Source organism: Heptranchias perlo, chromosome 24 (genome assembly GCF_035084215.1).
Source record: "Heptranchias perlo isolate sHepPer1 chromosome 24, sHepPer1.hap1, whole genome shotgun sequence".
NCBI classification, from domain to species: domain Eukaryota; kingdom Metazoa; phylum Chordata; class Chondrichthyes; order Hexanchiformes; family Hexanchidae; genus Heptranchias; species Heptranchias perlo.
In genome coordinates this window covers 18,055,770-18,074,597 of record NC_090348.1, presented here as the reverse complement: position 1 = coordinate 18,074,597, position 18,828 = coordinate 18,055,770, and the positions used below count along the sequence as shown (strand labels likewise).

The 18,828-nt window shown below is 39.6% G+C and overlaps 1 protein-coding gene across 12 annotated transcripts in view; it reads left to right on the top strand.

Moving 5' to 3' along the window:
• anks1b (ankyrin repeat and sterile alpha motif domain containing 1B) overlaps positions 1-13,922 on the top strand; it is a 738,433-nt gene extending 724,511 nt beyond the window's left edge. For 8 of the 12 annotated variants that reach the window (XM_068004841.1, XM_068004843.1, XM_068004848.1 and 5 more), the window contains 3 exons: positions 1,578-1,748; positions 11,621-11,712; positions 13,047-13,922. In XM_068004841.1, coding sequence (XP_067860942.1) covers positions 1,578-1,748; positions 11,621-11,712; positions 13,047-13,092 — 309 coding nt within the window. In that variant the 3' untranslated portion in view covers positions 13,093-13,922. Of the gene's footprint in view, positions 1-1,577; positions 1,749-10,086; positions 10,177-11,620 lie in introns of all 12 variants that reach the window. The other 4 variants (XM_068004852.1, XM_068004851.1, XM_068004845.1 and 1 more) reach the window with 3 other exon arrangements.
• The last annotated feature ends 4,906 nt before the right edge of the window (positions 13,923-18,828 follow it).

The window sequence follows — 18,828 nt, the reverse complement described above, 5'->3', positions numbered from 1 at the left end:
AATATTATTTAGTATATTATAAAATGTTGGTAAAATGTTAGTATATTATAAAATCTTGACAAATGGCTTATATAAATTAGAAATATTCAATGCCCTCCTAAACACGCCATGTTGTTCTGTTTTAAGTGAATACAACATAATTAGATTACACAAAGTCATTTTGATTGGGGGGTGATCCTAAAATTTGCAATAAGTCCAGTACATCACAGTCCTACATTCCTGAACCCTAAATATTTCTGTTTTTCAGCCAAGGTTACATCCATTTTTATTGGGGCAGCAAATTGTTTTCACCCTTTTCTAAAACAGCGAGAGTTAGAACAAATATGGATGCTGGAACTAGTTCAAACATAAATTACTATAAAATGAACCCCCGTGCTGCAGAAGTCTCCAGTTAGAATCAGCGACACAGCTGCAGTGGAAAAGATCCTGTTGTTTCCATGGAGATCCACAGTGTTGCAGTTAAAATTGTTGGGAGTAAGCGCCTTAGACATTAGAAATCTATCAGTTTAAAAAAAATGCTGATACAATACAACCTTTATGCTACACAGCCTCAGAGAGCAATGTACAATTAGGTAGTATGAATAATCTGTCAAAAGCAAACATTTCTGGGTTATTTATTTGGATATTGATGCTGCTGATATCAAATCAAAAACATGTCAGTTGGTGGAATGCATCAAGAAGAAAAATAATTTCAAGGTTGAATATTAGTAAGCTGCTTTTGACATGAGCTTAAATTCCATATGATGGGTTAGACTTGGCTTTAATTATGAAACATGCCACTTTTAAGGTGATATGCTGGTGCTTTAATAAGCTATATCAAAAAAGATAATGTAATCAGACATGGCATTGATCATTCTTATTTTAATAATATATGAATATATGAATTAAGAGCGGGAGTAGGCTATTCGGCCCCTGGAGCTTGCTCTGCCATTTGATAAGATCATGGCTGATCTGATTGTGACCTCAACCCTACTCTCCGATCTACCTACTATAACCTTTGACTCCCTTGTTAATCCGGAATCTGTCTAACTCAGCCTTAAAAATATTGAATGACCCTGCCTCCACCGCTCTCTGGGGAATGGAGTTCCACAGACACACGACCCTCTGAGAGAAAAAAATTCTCCTCATCTCCGTCTTAAATGGGAGACCCCTTATTTTTAAACTCTGGCCCCTACTTCTAGTCTCTCCCACAAGGGGAAACATCCTCTCAGCATCTATCCCTTCTAGTCCCCTCAGGATCTTATATGTTTCAATAAGATCACCTCTCATTCTTCTGAACTCCAGTGTATACAGGCCCAATTGTCCAACCTTTCCTCATAACCCTGTCATCCCAGGAATCAGTCGAGTGAACCTTCTCTGAACCGCCTCCAAAGCAAGTATGTCCTTTCTTAAATAAGGATATGGATTAGAATAATAAACATACTTCAGAGCTCACTATTTCTGACCTCTAAAGGTGTTACCCGCTGAAGTTAGAAAAGGTGTTTCTGTTATAGATGATGCACACAATATCTTTCATATTATTTTTCTCAAGTTATATTCAAATGGCTCTTACAAATCCAATATTTTTTTTACACCAGAATTTAGCCTATGAGATCATTTTAACGCTGGGACAAGCTTTCGAAGTGGCTTATCAGTTGGCCCTACAAGCCAGGAAAGGTGGCCACGGCCCACCAACAATGCAAGATAGCCTTGAAAATAAAGCTGGCAAGCCCATCCCAAAGCCGCGAGCAAGTATCCGGAAATCTGTGGTAAGAGCCCAATAAGCAGATAGATGCATAGCAGCAAGATGGATTCTTTTCTGCTTGTTATTGGCACTAAGAAATTCATTTTTCTCATGAACATTGCTACTTGAAGATCTCATACATTAGAGACAAGGTGTCTGTTGATATAAATTGGATGCGGGATTGTTTAACATGCAGTAAACAGAAGGAAATCAGTTAACAGTGACCTTTCAATAGTAATTATATAAATGAATTGCTATCTGAAATGTACGTGGTTATATGTGCTGCTAGTGAGTTGTTACAAACAGTAAATCGAGACAGAAATTTCTCCATAGGGACCTGTGGCAAGCCAAAGCTTGCCTTTGTCACCAGCAAAGGAGCAATAATGAGTCCAAGAAATACAGTCTCTGACTCTCCATGTTAATCATTAATCATTTGGGCTTTCTAACCTCTTCTGTTTAGCAATGTGCGAGCAGTGAAAATGACAAACATATTTGTAACCTAGTCTGGTAATCACTAATTGAAATACTTAAATATGAATTAATTGAGCCCACTTTATCTCTTTGCTGCTAGATATCCGATGCCATTTTGGGAGGGTGATTAAGCGGAGACGCTCTCCTTACCTCCTGGTGCCCAGTTGTAAGGTTGAAAGTGACAGAAGCCTGGCAGCAGACTACTGGCCCATCCTCTTAGCCCAGGAATGGTAACCAGGACACAATTAAAACATGACTGAACGGAACAACCACGCAGTGTATATAGAATAGATCATTCTTAAAAATGTGCAGCATGAAAAAATACACCAGCTCAAACATATTTCTGCTTGAATGCAATCCGTCTTCTGGTTCTCAAAATATTTTACATATTGGATGATTTCAGCTAACCGAAGACAGTGCTTGAAATGAACATCAAAAACTAATCGTATATTTAATAACTGGTTAGAAAAATCCTTGTGACCAAAGATGCAGATGCTATCACAAATTTCGGGTTTTGTCCCAAAATCTGCAGGAGTTCTTCAGCTACAGAGATGCTGGGGGGGTGGGGGAGTCCATAAATTGCATGTAGTTTTACTTCAAGCAAGATATGACTCACAGTGATTAAGTGTCAGAGCTACTGCAGCGGCCTCTTGCGTAAGATGTGAGGGCGTTAATTCAGATTTTTTTTTTGAGTTTGTTACTTTTGGTTTCCTGTTCACTTCAATTTTGAAACATTAATCAGAAAGGATCCGGAATTTTCCCTCTGCCCACATCCTAGTTAAAATAAGAAAAATAGAGGGGGGAGTAAATAAATTTATTAATAATTTCCACAACCTTCCACTTTCCTCCCCCTCCCCCCTGCCCATCATAACAACAGGGCCTCAAGTTCTTTTATCTCTCACACTGTGACAGGGTCACAGGAGCAAAGTGTGACGAACCTTAGCATGGCCTCTCAAACTCTGATGGATGGCAACAGTTTGGTCTCTTTACACACAGTCCGAGTCTCTCTCTTATTGCCCATGTTCATCAAAAACTCGCCGCCCCTCTCCAGCCACTGATCCATTCAGTTGCTCCCAGCCAGCTGGTGACAGGCAATCAACTTTGGCAACAATGTCTTAACCACCCCACAGTTCAGTGGAAGGACTGGTGAATACCTCACACCATATAGGGTGGACTAATGTAACTAATTGTACAAAAAAAAATTAAATGAACTAAAATCGCACCAAATACCTGGTTAAAACGGTCTAAGTTGTGAATGTCCAGACCTGCAGTAGCAAGGAAAAAAACTGCAGTTTAGTATGCTGGCCACAAAATTTCTGATACACATAGGATTTGAAAAAAAACCTCTTAAATACTTAGAAATATGAAAAAAATCTGTATTTTCTGACAGAAATCTGCACCAAACATATTTTTGATGGCCCTGAATTTGAAGAATAAATGCATTTAAGATTAGCTGAATGGATACTGAATTATTATAAAATTTTTGAAATCTGCTACTATATGCACTGACATCATCTAATAGAAACATTTTACAACGATATTTCTCAATACAGCAGTTGTATTTTTAATGTCAGTATCTCTGTCGTTGTCTGCTCCATCTCTTTGTATCGTGTCCCACCCTCTTTGCTTTCTCTCACTGCTGTGCGAGCAATAATTTCTTTTAATAGTCATGGGTTCATGTATCCTTTCTGAATCACTTGCTCAATCGTCATATTCAGGCAGCTCCGGAAATGGATGATTAATGAGAGGATGGTTTTTGGATTTTGCTTGTGAATTGTCTGTTCTGGCCTCGTTCACAGCTCTGCTGGCTATTAATAGCGCTCGCATGCTGCAGGCAGAGAGTTGCTGCTTTCCCATAAATTCTCAGTATGACAGCTTAGCATTATCCCATTGAAAATAGCAGCATATTTTATTAGCACTGATTAAAAAGCCTCAGTAAACCACTCCGCCTGTGAGTAACTGATGTTAAAGGTGGTTAAAAATGTCCTAAATGCTCATCATAAATTGAACAGCCCCACTAACATTACCAGCCGAGGATTACGCATTCAACTGATGACTGTGAACCATTCTGAAAGGTTTTTGTACAATGGGCAAAGATTAGTAACAGTGAAGAGTAGAATGAATTTCTCTTCTATTGGGATGGATTCCACTAGAAATCCATCTGTACCTTGTTCACTGATCTTGGAACATTGTTCTAGGCTGGGTGAGGAGGTACATGTGCCTCTTGGGGTTCTCGAAAGCAAAAGCTGCCATGTTGGTTTCCAGGTGTGTAGAAGCTAATCTGAGTTTGCATTTCCCTGGTGAACTTCAAAGCTGTTATGTCTGCTATTTTTTTTTAAAAAAGGAATCTGAAAAAATCTCTTAACTCAGCAGGGATTTTCAGTTTTGGCAAACACTGTAGAATAATGTATGTTGAGTTGCAGAATGGGATATGTTGGAGAAAGGTGTGAAATAAAAACATTTGGAATTGTATTGAGATTTACTTTTTTTTGTTTTAATTTTAACCCTGTTCTCTCCCAATCAGCACTTAACATTTGCAATATCCCAGTCAGTGGGGAAGGCAGGATAGGTATTGGGCTGTCAACCTTGACCCTCTGGGAAGTTGCTAGGATGTGCCTTTCAGTATTCCAGGAAGGGATGCCAAGAAATTGTTTCTCTGCCTCTCCTTGACAGGCTAGTGGAGCAAGAGAAGACATATTAGCAGGAGCGGGGTGCTATTATTCTGCCAGTGTGCACATTACTGATAGGTAGCAGAAGCCCTGGACAGCTGGTGAACCTGAAATATGAATTTGGAAATGTGAATAGGAGACACTGAGCATAATTTCTATTTGCTGTTATCATTGGTAATAGCATAGCATCAGTGTCGTAATTCAGAGCACTGCAATGCAAAATCAGTGCTCTATTAGGAGACAATGTGCTGCCGTGCACATTGTGTGCAATTTATTCACATATATTTATAGTACGCTTATTCCCAAAGCATCTGGAGACATAGGCCCCGATATTTGCAGGGAGGGTGCGAGTGAGGCCGAAAACGTCCAAAGAACCTGACAAGGCCAGGGACACGGAGGTCCTGCCGATCTTAATGGTGTGGCATCATTTGCATTGTGTAGTTCCGCCTCCTGCCTGGCAGCCAGCCAAATGCACAGCCTGGCTGGCAGGCGGGAGAGTACGGTCCCCGGCAATCGGGGGTGGGGGAAGAGAGGTCGGCAATCAGGTGGTGGGGGAGGAGGTCGGCAATCGGGGGGGGGGGGGGGTGCAGGCAAGCGGAGGGTGAGGGAGGTCGGCAATCGCGTGTGGCGGAGGTGAGGCAAGCAGGAAAGGGGGGAGGAAGCTCCGGTCGGCAATCGGGAGGAGGGGGAGGTCTGTTATCGGCTGGAGAGGGGGAGGGTGGAGATCGGGGCTGGGGGAGGCTGAAAGCTTCCTGAGGGGCCTGGAGGGAGCACTCCTCCTCCTGGCCCATGTCGGCTGAAAGAGCCACTTACCTTGGGGAGCTGGCAGCTCCCGCCTCCCTTTCACTGCTGAGTTTCCGACCTCCGGGAAACCCGTGCAGCAGTAAATTTCAATTCAGGCTCCCAATTGCACTGTAGGAGCCTGATTTAAATATGTTAATAAGCATTCAGACGCCCCGATATCTGCCACCATTTGGCGTGCGCAACGTACTGGGGTCAGGTTACACACGTTTCACTTTTTAACTGCCACCTCACCCCCCACTCTCTTGCGCCCATCATGGGGGTCGGGGGGTGGGGGGGGGGTTAATATCAAGTCCATAATCATTCTTTTTCACCTTGTTGTTTTCTTCTCCCTCCTCTCCTGAAGGTGTTGATTCTAGCCTGGGGTGCGGTTCCCCAGTCACCCTCTAGCATCTAGCAGTTTTATGGTTCATTACAGAAAATAATGGTGTTGTGCCGCTGGGTGAAGTCAGTCTGATGGCTGTGCTTAATCATGGTCTAGGTAATCTAATGTCCCATTCTACCCCACCCAAGACCCCGAACGCTTAGTGCAGCTGATAACTGATTATCAGGTGGGAAGATATTTCTATTTCTGCAATGGTTACAGCATAAAATTGTATTACTAATCTGCCCCATAACTGAACGTGATGCTACAGTTTACACCATTTTTCCAGGGTTTCCCTGGCTCTTCCGCCAAAGCCAAGGTGAACAAGATGGAGAATCCCAGACAGACTATTCACCCCTAAAAGCATGCAAAGAAAATCAAATTGTCCGGTTGCAAGTCAATGTAAATTGCAGTCTGGCTTTTAAATACCTTACGGTGCTGACAGGGATCTTTACGGCAGTGATGGGATACCTTATGGCGGTGACGGACAACTTTGCAGCGCTGACATAGAATCATAGAATCTTACAGCACAGAAGGAGGCCATTCAGCCCGTTGTGCCTGTGCTGGCTCTTTGAAAGAGCTATCCAATTCAGTCCCACACCTCAGGTTTTTCCCCCATAACCCTTCAGATTAGTCCTCTTTGAGTACATGTCCAATTACACCACAGGTAGTGTGTTCCAGATCTTAACAACCCTCTGTGAAGAAATTTCTCCTCATTTCCCCTCTAGTTCTTTTGCCAATTATTTTAAATCTATGACTTCTGGTTACCAACCCACTTGCCAGAGTAAACAGTTTCTCCCTATCTCCTCTACCAAAACCTCTCATAATTTTGAATACCTCTATTAGGTATCCCTTTAACCTTCACTGCTCTAAAAAGAATAATCCCAGCTTCTCCAATCTCAACAAAGGCTACTTGAAAGGAAACCAGCATTTGCACAGTAGGTTAAGGTGTTTTTTGAGCAGTACATGTTTGTAGGCAAAAGTAAACCTAACGTTTTTTTAAAACAATTAAAATGTTAATGCTTTTGTCTTGGACCAAATATAAATTCAAGTTCAGCTTCTTGTGGAAAATTGGCACCTTTTAAACTAATAAGCACCTGTATGCATCAATTTAGTTTCTTCAGTTAAAAAATATGGATTTTTATTTCCTCTAGACCTAAATTTGTACCATATAAGCAAAATGTAATGCTGTGAAAATTCCACTTCAGTAGAAAAAAGTAGCATCTGAATAAATCTTACTCGAGGCGTCATAAGTGGGTTTCACTATAGTTAAAAGATTTGACTTAAAACTAAATAATATGATATGCTCAGAATGCCAATGCATTAAAGACAATGTGGTGGGCCATAGGTATGCCCTGTGCTTTTACTTGTGGCATGTTTCCAACTTCAGTAGGCCTCGGAGAGCCATGGAATAGAAATCAGGCTCTGATGCAACATGGGAGGGGGGGTGGGGGGAGGTGAAAAATCAACGGGCATGTGATCATTGGCTACTCTCATACACCTCCCTCCTAGCAGCCAATTCCACACTGACACTGGGAGCGGGTCAGAACAAGTCACCTGTGCCCTGTTGGCCAGAAAATGGGATAGGTCATGGGACGGGGAGATGATGAACCCCGGAAAAGGGTAGGATTATTTTCTTATTTTAAAAAAACAGCTCTTGAAAGTGTCTTATTTACTTGGAAATGCCTCTGCACTTTTTAAAATGATGCATATGTACAGCTTTGTTGTTATTTACACTTTTTTTTTCAGGTGAAACATCCAAATAACAGATGGTCCTTAGATCATATTTACACCCCTCACAGGCCTCCCCATCCTCCTCCTCCTCTTTCTTCCAAGTTTCATCATTCTCTGCCGCACAAGTTTCAGGTCTTATTTTTCCTTTGTGTGCATTGCCTTGTCTGTCCCTATGAGTTTCCCCCCTTCCAGTATCGTCTGTTATTAACTGTACAAGGCTAAAATTCATGTGTGATGTCTCAATACAGCACATTTCAAGAAATGCTTTGTGATTGGTTTCATATAAATCTTATTTACAGCTCACAGTTAGAACATCCAAGAATTGCAAGGTTTTAATGGGCTCAGATTTAGGGAGAAGAACAGGCCAATCAACAATGTGACCAGCTATTCCCACATTTAAAAGCTGCTTGCACTTTCTTTCCAGTGAACAAATTGTCAGTTTTAATTTTAATCTCAAATTTGCAATTGACTTTTCAGTGAGCACTCTGTACTTGGTTAATTTAAGTGGACCCTCAGAAGCTAGATTATGTCAGAAATAAATAAATCAAATGCATTTTATTTGAAAAATGATCAGGATAAAATCATTCTGTGAATTAAAATGGAATACTATACTTGTTCAGCTGCTGATGCCCATCATTCCTTATGGAGTACCAGCACAGCATAGTGTGTACACTTCTGTTGCTACTACTCCAGACGAGCGTATTTTAAGTTCATATATAAATACATAATAATGAGATATGAGCCAGAATTGAAAGCGACCATACTTCATAGGTTTTCTGATGCATTTTTAATTATTCATAAGTGAAACATTATTCCAACATCTCCATAATGACACCACAACTTCAATATTCTGTTTTTCAAAGATCTTAATTAAGAATGGAAAACTGAAAAGGCAGCTGGACTGCTGGAGCCCTATTGGGTACACCTTGAATTTTAGCCTAGACAGTGCTGCATTCATTGTTCAATCTTAACACCTACAAACCTTTACTTCATTGCAAACATTTCAAACTATTCTATATATTTTTTTTAAAAAAGCTAATTTACTGAACAGAGTGCAGTGTGAAAGCATGTAGAACTATTACTTGTTATTGCAATATTGCCTCTGTGACATCTTGGAAGGCCCAGCATTCTCATGTTATATATAAACTAAAAGGAACAATCTGTTGGTCTGAAGCCGATGGCATTAAAATCAGTTATCAGTAATGAGGCACCATCTACTTGGGGGGAAACTGTGATGTTTGACACACTAGAAAATACCGCCGGATAAAGGGTTTCTGTATGGATCAGGGATACCCATTCCTGATACAATGGATCAGGGATATCCATTCCAATTTGGATTCTTGTGGAATTTTGAGCTGCTGTATTGATTAGAGCTTAAACGGTGGCAGTCAATTTCATCATTTAAAATGATTCTAAAATATAGTCCATTTGGACATGTAACCTTTCTGACCATGTGCAGCACTTTAAGCATGATTTTCTTTATATTTTCTTTATCATTTTGAAAATTGAATGCATTCGGGCTAGACATTGCATTCGTGTCATTGGGCCAGACAGGAAGCTTACTAACAGTATAATGAAAATTAGCATTTTAATTGGGCATTTTTCAAGCAGACCCAAGTTGTAGCCACTTGAGATTTTAAAAAATGCTTTCCTATATAATAATAAACAACTCCATGCAGTTAGCATAGCAAATGTACAACCAGTGCCATTAGTGTTAACCATGTTAAATCTGCCACTTGCTGTTCTGCTGGTAAAAATAAAATGATGGCTTGAGTATATGTTTCCAGTAACTGGACAACTCAGATTTTGTGGCATATAGGCTTACTTTATAAACAGAATATCTAGTACATCAAATATACATTAGATTTCAAATTTAAAGAATCTGTTTGATGTATTATTTCAGAATCCTGTGGTCACACCAGTGTAAAAGGTTGTTTTTTTTTAACCTACCTGGCAGTAAAATCTCTAAGTCGCACCTTCCAGGTTTTCAGATCTTAAAAACCTCCATGAAACTGTGGGTCAGCTGATAGGTTTTATAGTAATATATATGTTAATAAATAGTTGAAAGAAATACAATGGAGCAACTTAGCGACTTTTGAGTTTTGTTGGTTGCTATGATTACTGTACTTCGGTTCCACACAGACTTCATGGAAGGTGCTTCAATATATTTCTGTTTTACTTAGGTTATAGATAAAATGCCTTAACGTACAAGTTGCACTATAGTTTATCAGTGTTTTTTAATGATGTATTGTTTACGCACAATAACAATGAATTGTGCTGTGGTGAGATTTCCCCTTTAACAGTTTTAATCGCACCGTCTCTAGGAGATGCAGAATGGTAATAAGCCGGATACCAACAACGAATGGTCTTTTTTTACATGATTTCATCAAAGACCAGTTTCTGTAAAACACTAGGTACGTGTCTTTTGCAGCTGGCCTATGCTGTAATCGTCTAAATAGTGTAATTTAAAATGAACACAAAACAATTCACGTTTCTAAAATTCCAAGCATCGTGCAGCAGTGGGGGAAAAATGTCCAGTTCTATTTTTATTTCTTTTTGCCCCCTTTATTAAAATGTATTTTCCTCTTCACCCAAGTGGACGGACACCTGACCTACTCCCAGAGTAATCTGATGCCTCTCTGAAATGAGGCTGTAGGTGGTGGTGTGTGAAAGTGGCCTAGGGTGAAACTGCCTCTTTTTTTCCCTGTGCGGAAACACCTGGCCTCCACTCAGTGCCTTTCCTGATGGACCAACTGAGATCAGGATGTCCCCACATGGGAAGTCGCAGATCCAAACCTGCAACCTACCGCTCCATGGCACAGTGCATTGTTGCACCTGCTGCACACTATGCTGCTCCGTGGCCAGTAGGTTTTACTTTTTATTTTATACATGTTAAAGGTACATTCCAGGGTTACTGTTTGTTCTATGATTCAAACTTAAAAACAGTAAGTCATCTGCTTAATTAGCGCAGATTCCCAATTGTGAAAAGTCCACATTACATAAAGGCCATTGAGGGCCTTTCATTAGCATTATTTTGTTGCTCAGTATTCAGTACAGACATTTCAATGCGTTCATTTGAACTGTCACTTCAAACCTTTATAGTGTGGTAAATTTATTTACCTAGCTAGTGAAACTTCAACCATAAGTTGAAAGAGACTTGGCAGTTTATTTAATACATTAAAATAGTCATAAAACATAATTTCTATAAAGTCATGTTATTGCCATTTTAGCAAACATAACCAGTAATATTTACAATGCTGATCAACTGCTTCTCTCTCAAATTGTAATGTATTACTGTAAAAGTTTTCATATTTATTCACAGTACAATAAAAAATCTATTTTGAATTCAATTGCTGTGAAGGAGCACCTCAATCCAAAATCAATTAGATATTCTCCCAAAAGGATGGGATTATACCTTAGTTTTAACCTTTATGTTAATTGTTTTTAGTGGACACAAAGCTAATTATTATCAATAATTAATAAGCTTATTTCAGATGACTGAATTTTGATGTGTGTGTGCGCAGGCTGTACTTGTGGAATGTTCCCCTCATCCTCCCGGCATCCGGTATACCTGAGATGTTCAGTACGTACGGAAGCCAGGTTTAACATTCGTATGGCTGAGGAAGTCATGTTATGGGGCTGCTATGCTTTGTTGTTATTAAAACACAACTACTGGTTGTTTCAGTAGAATTGAAATGTAATGTATCCTTACTTCATGTCAAAGAGAATTTGAACATGATAGTTTGTGGAGACAGTAAAACTCTAGTACATTTATAAATTTTTATTTGTCATATTTTATTCATGAATAAATGAAGTCCCCAGTTGCTAATGAAGTCTGTTTGTTTTGTTTGCCTACAGATCGATCAACCTCTTCTGGAACAAAAGACGCATACTAATGTACCTTGGATTGTGGAACCTGTGCAAGAATCAAAAAGGGCGATGAACACTAAGTATGAGACCACAATATTCTAAACGCTATGTCTCATTCTCCTCTGTCTGTGCCTTCGCACTCTTTTGAGCAATCACTGCAAGCAGCACATTTTGTCTCCTCTGGTGACCTCTGACCCAGTGGAGAGGAAAACTGCACTCGCTGAGTGACCTTTACACAGTTACTGTCATCACTGCATGAAGCTGCTCTTTTTCATTGACATTCCTTCCACTGTAGCAACAGGAATGACACTGACACACGACAACTGTCTTTAGACTTATTTAAAACCAGTCCATCAGAAGGACCTAAGCTGATGCAGTTTCAAGATTTTTCTCTTGGTCTCGATGTAACATTTTTCTTCAACCTTTTCCGGGTCATCACGGATTTAGAAGGAATCAGTGGACTCTCTAACTCTGAAGATCTCTTCTGCCCATGTGATAACTTGAATGCTGCTAAAAGCTGATAACAAGTCTAAGCATTTTTTTTTATCCCTTTTGGACTAACACTTTTTAACAAAAAGCTGTGATTTATGTATTGCAGCCTTGGGATAATATTAAAAATGGCTAAGCTTATATCTTTCAACAACTGCTTCAGTTTTGAAATGACTGCATTGTTTTAGTGGTTTGCTGACTGCTTTAGGCAAGCGTTGTGAATTTCACTGTTGTTTTACTGGAAATTTCACAACACATCCACATTTACTCAGAGCAATTTCTTCAGAGTTTCTAGCCCTTGTTTTAAGCACTGATCTGCACTGAAAATAATTTTGTACATTTTTTTTCTTTAGTAATGTGGTACTGCAAAAGCTGGTATGAAAATATTGTTATTTATTATTTTTTGTGTAAGCAGTAGTGATTTTTATGACATCTTGCTCCTAAAATGTGAAAGAATGAAGAATGTTTTGAAGTAGAAAAAAAAAATCAGGAGTTTTGCACATAGATGCCAGTTTTCAGTCTTATTTCTAAACAGTGTTCAGATTAATGATCTAATTTTAAAACAGCTTGTCCAACAGCAATTGAGGGGCTCAAAAGAACTAAATTCTTAGTTTCTAAAAATAATTTTCTCTGGAAAAAAAAATCCATCATTCCAATGTAGCTGATCGCAGTGTGGGTGAGGTCCCTTGTGGATTACAGAAGGTGTTAATGTCTATAAGCCAACAGCATTGTGCTACAGATGGAGGCACACTGCCTATTCATACCGTGAACCGGATATGTTAGCAGTCCAAGTAACAGTGCTGGGTGCAGAAGAGGTTGCCATTCAGATGAGAAATAATAGCTATCTCAGAAAATATGTTGTCTGCACATGTGATTGTCGAATTTAAATGAAACATGGCACAATGAATATATTTTTGTTCTATAGTACAAAACACAAAATTTCACGAATAGTGACTTGCTCGGCAGTGTGAAGCATCTTCCGCTTGAGGCAAAGACTAAGATCTGTGACTGATTTCTTTCAAAACAATGCAGCACACGACGTTTTTTGAACTAAACCTGTGAAACCACAATCAACTGATTTACTACCTGGAGCGATTAATGTTTATTGAATACGAGAATCATCATGTTTCTCATTTGTTTGCAAAAAAAAAATAAAAGATGTAGCAGCATATAATACGCCTATGCTGCATTGCCTATTGAAACCACGTTGAGCCAGAGTTTAACTGTGGTGTGCACAGGCAGCATTATAAAGGATGGTGACGATAACAGTTATATGACACCATCTGTTTAAAAAAAACTTATTGTGAATCAATTTAATGTTTATTTTAGAATCCTTATTGAACTTGTGTAATAATGGTCTTAAGTTGTTTCAATGTTACATTATTTTTATATGATATAGAAACTAAGCTGGGCTTAATGATAAAGGTCACCCAAATATAAATTAAGGGATGACTATTAGAGCTTGGGTTGTAATTGATAATCAAATGTATATTGTATGGTTGGACTGAATTTTAGTTCAATTCAGTGTTAATCTTTTAATACGGTATTACAGTACTTGAACAATGCGGTTTCCTTGTACATATTTTGCCTATTCACTGTTGATACATGTATGTAGTAATTTGGCAGTTTAAAAAAAACACTGTAAACATGGTACCAAAATGAAAATGTATGGGGATAAAATAGTGGCCTCGCTGCAACTAATAATTGTACATATGCTTGGGCTTCCAGTTACAAATTTTGTAATTTTGTCATTATTTATATCCTGCAAAAGCACATTAAATAAACAGGATGTATAAAAATATGAATGTTTTAAATTTGTTTCACTGCCTTGTTACATTGTAAAATTATCACCTCACGTCGGTTAAAACCCAAAGCCTGTGCTTTAATCTGATTGTGGATTGGTCTGAATCACTTTCCCTATTCACAGTAACTTATCGGATCAAATTCCATTAGTTTACATCGGGAGATGTACCTCTTGAATTATTTACGGTTACAAAGTTTACAGATCATAGTGTTGGCATTTAAAACTCAATTGATCGCTAGTTTTAATTCCACCGGATTCTATTATTCAGCCCGATTGGGAGCATATTAGATCAACAAAGATTCCATCACAGCCAATATTGCCTTGTTGATATTTCGATTCTTCATTAGATAATTGTGTAATGATTCCCTGAAGGCAACTTTAACAAATGTTCTATTCAAAGGAAGTGTGAAATATAAACCTTCCTTTTCTGTCTTGAGACCCACGTGTTTTTTTACAGCAATTTTGAGTTTAAACAGTAATTCAAAATTTGAGTTAAATTTATGACCACATTTGTAATTTAAAAAGCCTTAGTTTCTTATATCTTGCTCCATTTTTAATATCCTCCGTTGAAGAGATGAAAATCCTATTATTCACAGGAGAAATATACTAAAGTGGTTGGAAATTCGAGCTAACTGCACTTCTAATGGAAGATATGTTAATCACTAGGCATAAACACAATCGAGTGCTTCCTGTGGCCATGTTGATGTGGTGTCAAAATGATATCAATAAAATGAATGAGTAAATCTGCAGTGCTAGATCTCTTTTAAGAAAGTTGCTAAACCACATGTATGAGGATAATTAATTCTGATCTCTTCAAAACAGTTATTCTCTGACTGAAGAAATAAGCATCATCTATAAAGCATAATAAACTATGGTGCCTGAGTTTTTCTATTCCTTGTAAGAAAGCCTGATTGTCCCAGACCTACAGGCCTTATGTTCAGCCTCTGCTAGTAACACTTCATCCAAGCTGTCTTTTTGGTCTATCTGCATTATTTGACAAACTCTCTCAATGTTTTCATTGTTGTGTACAGGACATAGGATGGACAGGGAACTGAATCGAGAAGGCATGAGATGTCAGATGAAAATACTCATTCGCCATTTATTCACACAGCTTTGCTGAATATATAATAGTTTGATGTTTACTCTCCTAGTGATCAGCATACTGATATATTTAGCATAATACCAACAGTATTGAATGTTTCATTTGGTTATATAAAATCAATATGGCTCTGTTAGATCAACTGCGAAACAATCAGAATGAAGGAGCAAAAATATCCCACTGATATTCCAAATTTAGTGTTCCACTAAACGTTATCAACGCTACTTCAATGCATGATTGCTCCCTTGGGATTTCCTTTAATGGATAACCAGGGGATGAAATTCCTCTCTATGCACTAAATTCATTAAAGTTGCATTACCCTTTTTCTTGACATAACATTGCAGGAATGCTCAATTTTGAACCACGAGATTCCTGCAAGATTGGATTTGTTGGAATGCGCCAGCAATTAACCAGCCAGTCAGAATGCACTTGCAATAACGCTGCTGAGACCCTTGTTAAGCTGCTAATGAGGCAGAGCAGGAGCTGAAATCTGACTAACCTTTACTAATACTGCTGTGGCCTATTGGCCTTCAACCTGAATTTGTGGGAGACACATTGTACCCAGGAATCCCTGCATTCACTGAACCGTATAATTACAACCCTTTTGTTTGTTGCACATAAAAACCCGGGGCTGGATTTTAACTCGCAGCAGGTTTCCAGTGGGAAACCCCGCCGGCGAGTTAATTTCCCACCTGCCAAGCAACAGCACGGCGCCACGGCAATTTTAACCTCCCAGACCTCATTACCATACTGCCAGTCCACTTCTCGCCTATTCTAGGTGGGAAGTGGCTGCTGGCCTAAGTAACATTGGGCCGGGAACTGAATTGAGAAGGCATGAGATGACAGATGAAAATACTCATTCGCCATTTATTCTCACAGCCTTGCTGAATAAATAGTGGTCTGATATTTACTCTCCATGGCCGCCTGCCAATGTGTCGGTGGATATGAGGAAGGGAGTTGCTGCTTTTCAATGCAAGAATTCAGTTCGACATCTCGAGATAAATTACCCGATACAGTTGATCCCAGGTAACTGAATTTTTGTACAACTTCCAGCGTGGTGTTAGCTATTGAAACTTCTGGTGCAGTCAACACAACCTTCTGCCATGATCACTGTCTTCTTTAGAGTGATGGTTCATCCAAATTCATCGCAAGCTAGCGAAAACCTTTTGCAACGTTGTTTAAGCTCCACTTCACTGTGTGCGACGAACAATATTAGAGTTTTCCATCTGATCTTATATTGAGTAATGCACCTTCAGCACTAGATGAGAAAGCAGAACTAAGCAGCAGAGAGACGAATATACCAAAGAATGTTGTTGCCCAAACACATCCTGTTTAACACCACTACTGATTTCAAAGCTGCCAGACTGATTTTCATTGTACTGGATTGTAAATTTGCAAAGGCACATATTTTGAATATACTGTACTCAATCTAATGTACCACTTTGATTTTTAAAAAATATCATGGAAGGATCAAATCTGACTAAGGAGGACTGGAGAGACACCAACTCTCTCCAGCAACTGAAAAAGGTAATTTCTGCTGACCAGATCAAAAGTCTTTGAAGGATCTCTATATTCCATGTAAAGAGGCTTTCCCTACTCCGGACATTTTTGCCTTAGTGCAAAGGTCATGTCAATAGTTGATCCAATGGCACAGAAGCCGCACTAACTCTCTGGATAAACATGTTCAGCAAGTACTTGCAACCTTGACCCGTGCAAATGCCTCAACAGCAACACTAAGGAGAGAAATTCCCCTGCAGTTGTTGCAATCAATACGATCTCCTTTGTTTTTGTACAACAGAATGATGTTAGCATCCTTCATGTCTTGTGGTACCCCTCCCTCCCTCCAGTAGGCAAGCAAGACATTTAAGCACAACCTGTCCTCCTTGGTTCAATACCGCAGCTGGAATTCCATCTTTTCCTGAAGCCTTTCCTGATGCTAGGGAGATGATTTCCTTTTCAAGCTCATTTATAAATGGCTGTATATCAAGCTCTTCGATTGTCTGAAGTCTGTGGATTACATTTAATGCTGCTTCAGAAACAGTAGTTTCATGTGAATCAAGACCCTGATAGTATTCTACCTCGTGTTATATCTGTGTATCTCTGTCAGTGTTCATTTTTCCATTGACGAATTTGAGTGATGCAATCTTCTTGCTTTCTTTATTCCATCATACTTCTTAGGTCTCCATTTTCAATGGACGTTTGATCTTCTGGTGTAGATCTAGCTAATATGATTGAGCACATTTCCTTGATGTTCATTGCAACTTGCTTTTAGCCACTCTAAGATTCATCACGTGTCTCAGGAAAGGGATTCATTCTGTGGTGGAGATAAATGCTGTGCGTTTTGTTTCAATGACTGGAACCATTTCCTCAGATTCTGCTGCAAGCCAGTCTTTATCTTGTACAAAAAAGACTTCTGATATTTGTAAACATTTCTCACTTTAATTCTTACAGAATAAAATAAACAAAACATGCAAGTATTGCTGTACTTGAATTGATTATGCACAAAATGATAATTAGAGCTTTGGTTTCCCTTTTTCCCAATATCTTACCCAATCACATGAAACAAGTATAATAGGATATGCACAAAAATAATAAAATACCTTTGTTGCTCTATAAACTGCCATTGTAATCTGAGGTTCTTTATTCTTTTACTGATCTGTGTGTCGTTACCACCGAATAGCTAGCATACAGCGAAAGACAAGTAGTCAAGAATATTTATTTAAAACCTTAAAACTTAAGATTTTTGTGCACACATTATGTAGAACAAAGGCCTTCTCCTTTGCATCTGCACGGAAGGTGGCACATCTTCACCCACTTCTTAGACCTTGTGCTCTGCGAATCGCCAAATGCCACATCCTTACTAACATTACCTCATTGCCCCCGGGGGAAAATATCTGAGCTAGTAGCTGCGATTGACAAAGCAAGTGATGCAGGAGGTGAGCTGGAGATAGCTGGGGGCCAAGAGGTCTGTGCAGAAGTTCACAGATGGGCTGCAGTCCGCCATCATCTCCCTCTCCATCATCGTAGTCTCTGTTCTTCCTCCTCCTCCTCTGTCACTCGTTGCTGTGATGGATCTTCAGAAGAGGAGGGTAGAAGCTAAGAATGGATGAGCATCACCCCCTTGGGATTGAGACAGAAAAGGGAGTAGAAGCTTGCATCTATGTGGTGCTTCACAGGGATGGCAGGGCGTCAGTGTAGCTTTTCAGTCACTAACCTGGTGTTGGCAATATGCTACTGGCCTTGGCAAGAGCTGAGTGCCCCTCATGAGCACGATGGCCTTTTCCTTGTAAGGCATGAAGAGTTTAAAGGTAGGGATACTCCCTTTGGTGGTTTGCCTCGTTTGTGGGTATTGTGCACTAATTTTTCCTGAGTACATGAGGGGAAGGCTAGTAGTTGAGTGTGTGCCATGTGGCATGGGTGGGCTGAATTGAGAGATGTGGGGGTACTGGCCTGTTGAGTTGTGCAAGTAAATAATTGTAGTTAGGGAAGATGGGTAGCCATAGTGCAAGATGCTAAGTTGCAGCCTCCCTTACCAGCTTACATTGTGAAGGATTAGTTGTGAAAGTGTTGCTTTAAGAGGGTGAAGAATGTGCTGGTGGTTAAGGTAGATAAGGAGGGAAAGGGAGAATGACCTGTGCGTGACCTTGCCTGCCCTGGTGAGGTCATTAAACTTTTTGCAGCACTAATCAGCAGTCCCGGGGGTAAGAGAGTTGGCATTCAAAGCTAGTGCCACCTTCCTCCAGGTGGCATGAATGATAGAAAGCGGGCCCAGACTATCTTTTGCCCCTTTGATTATACACCTAA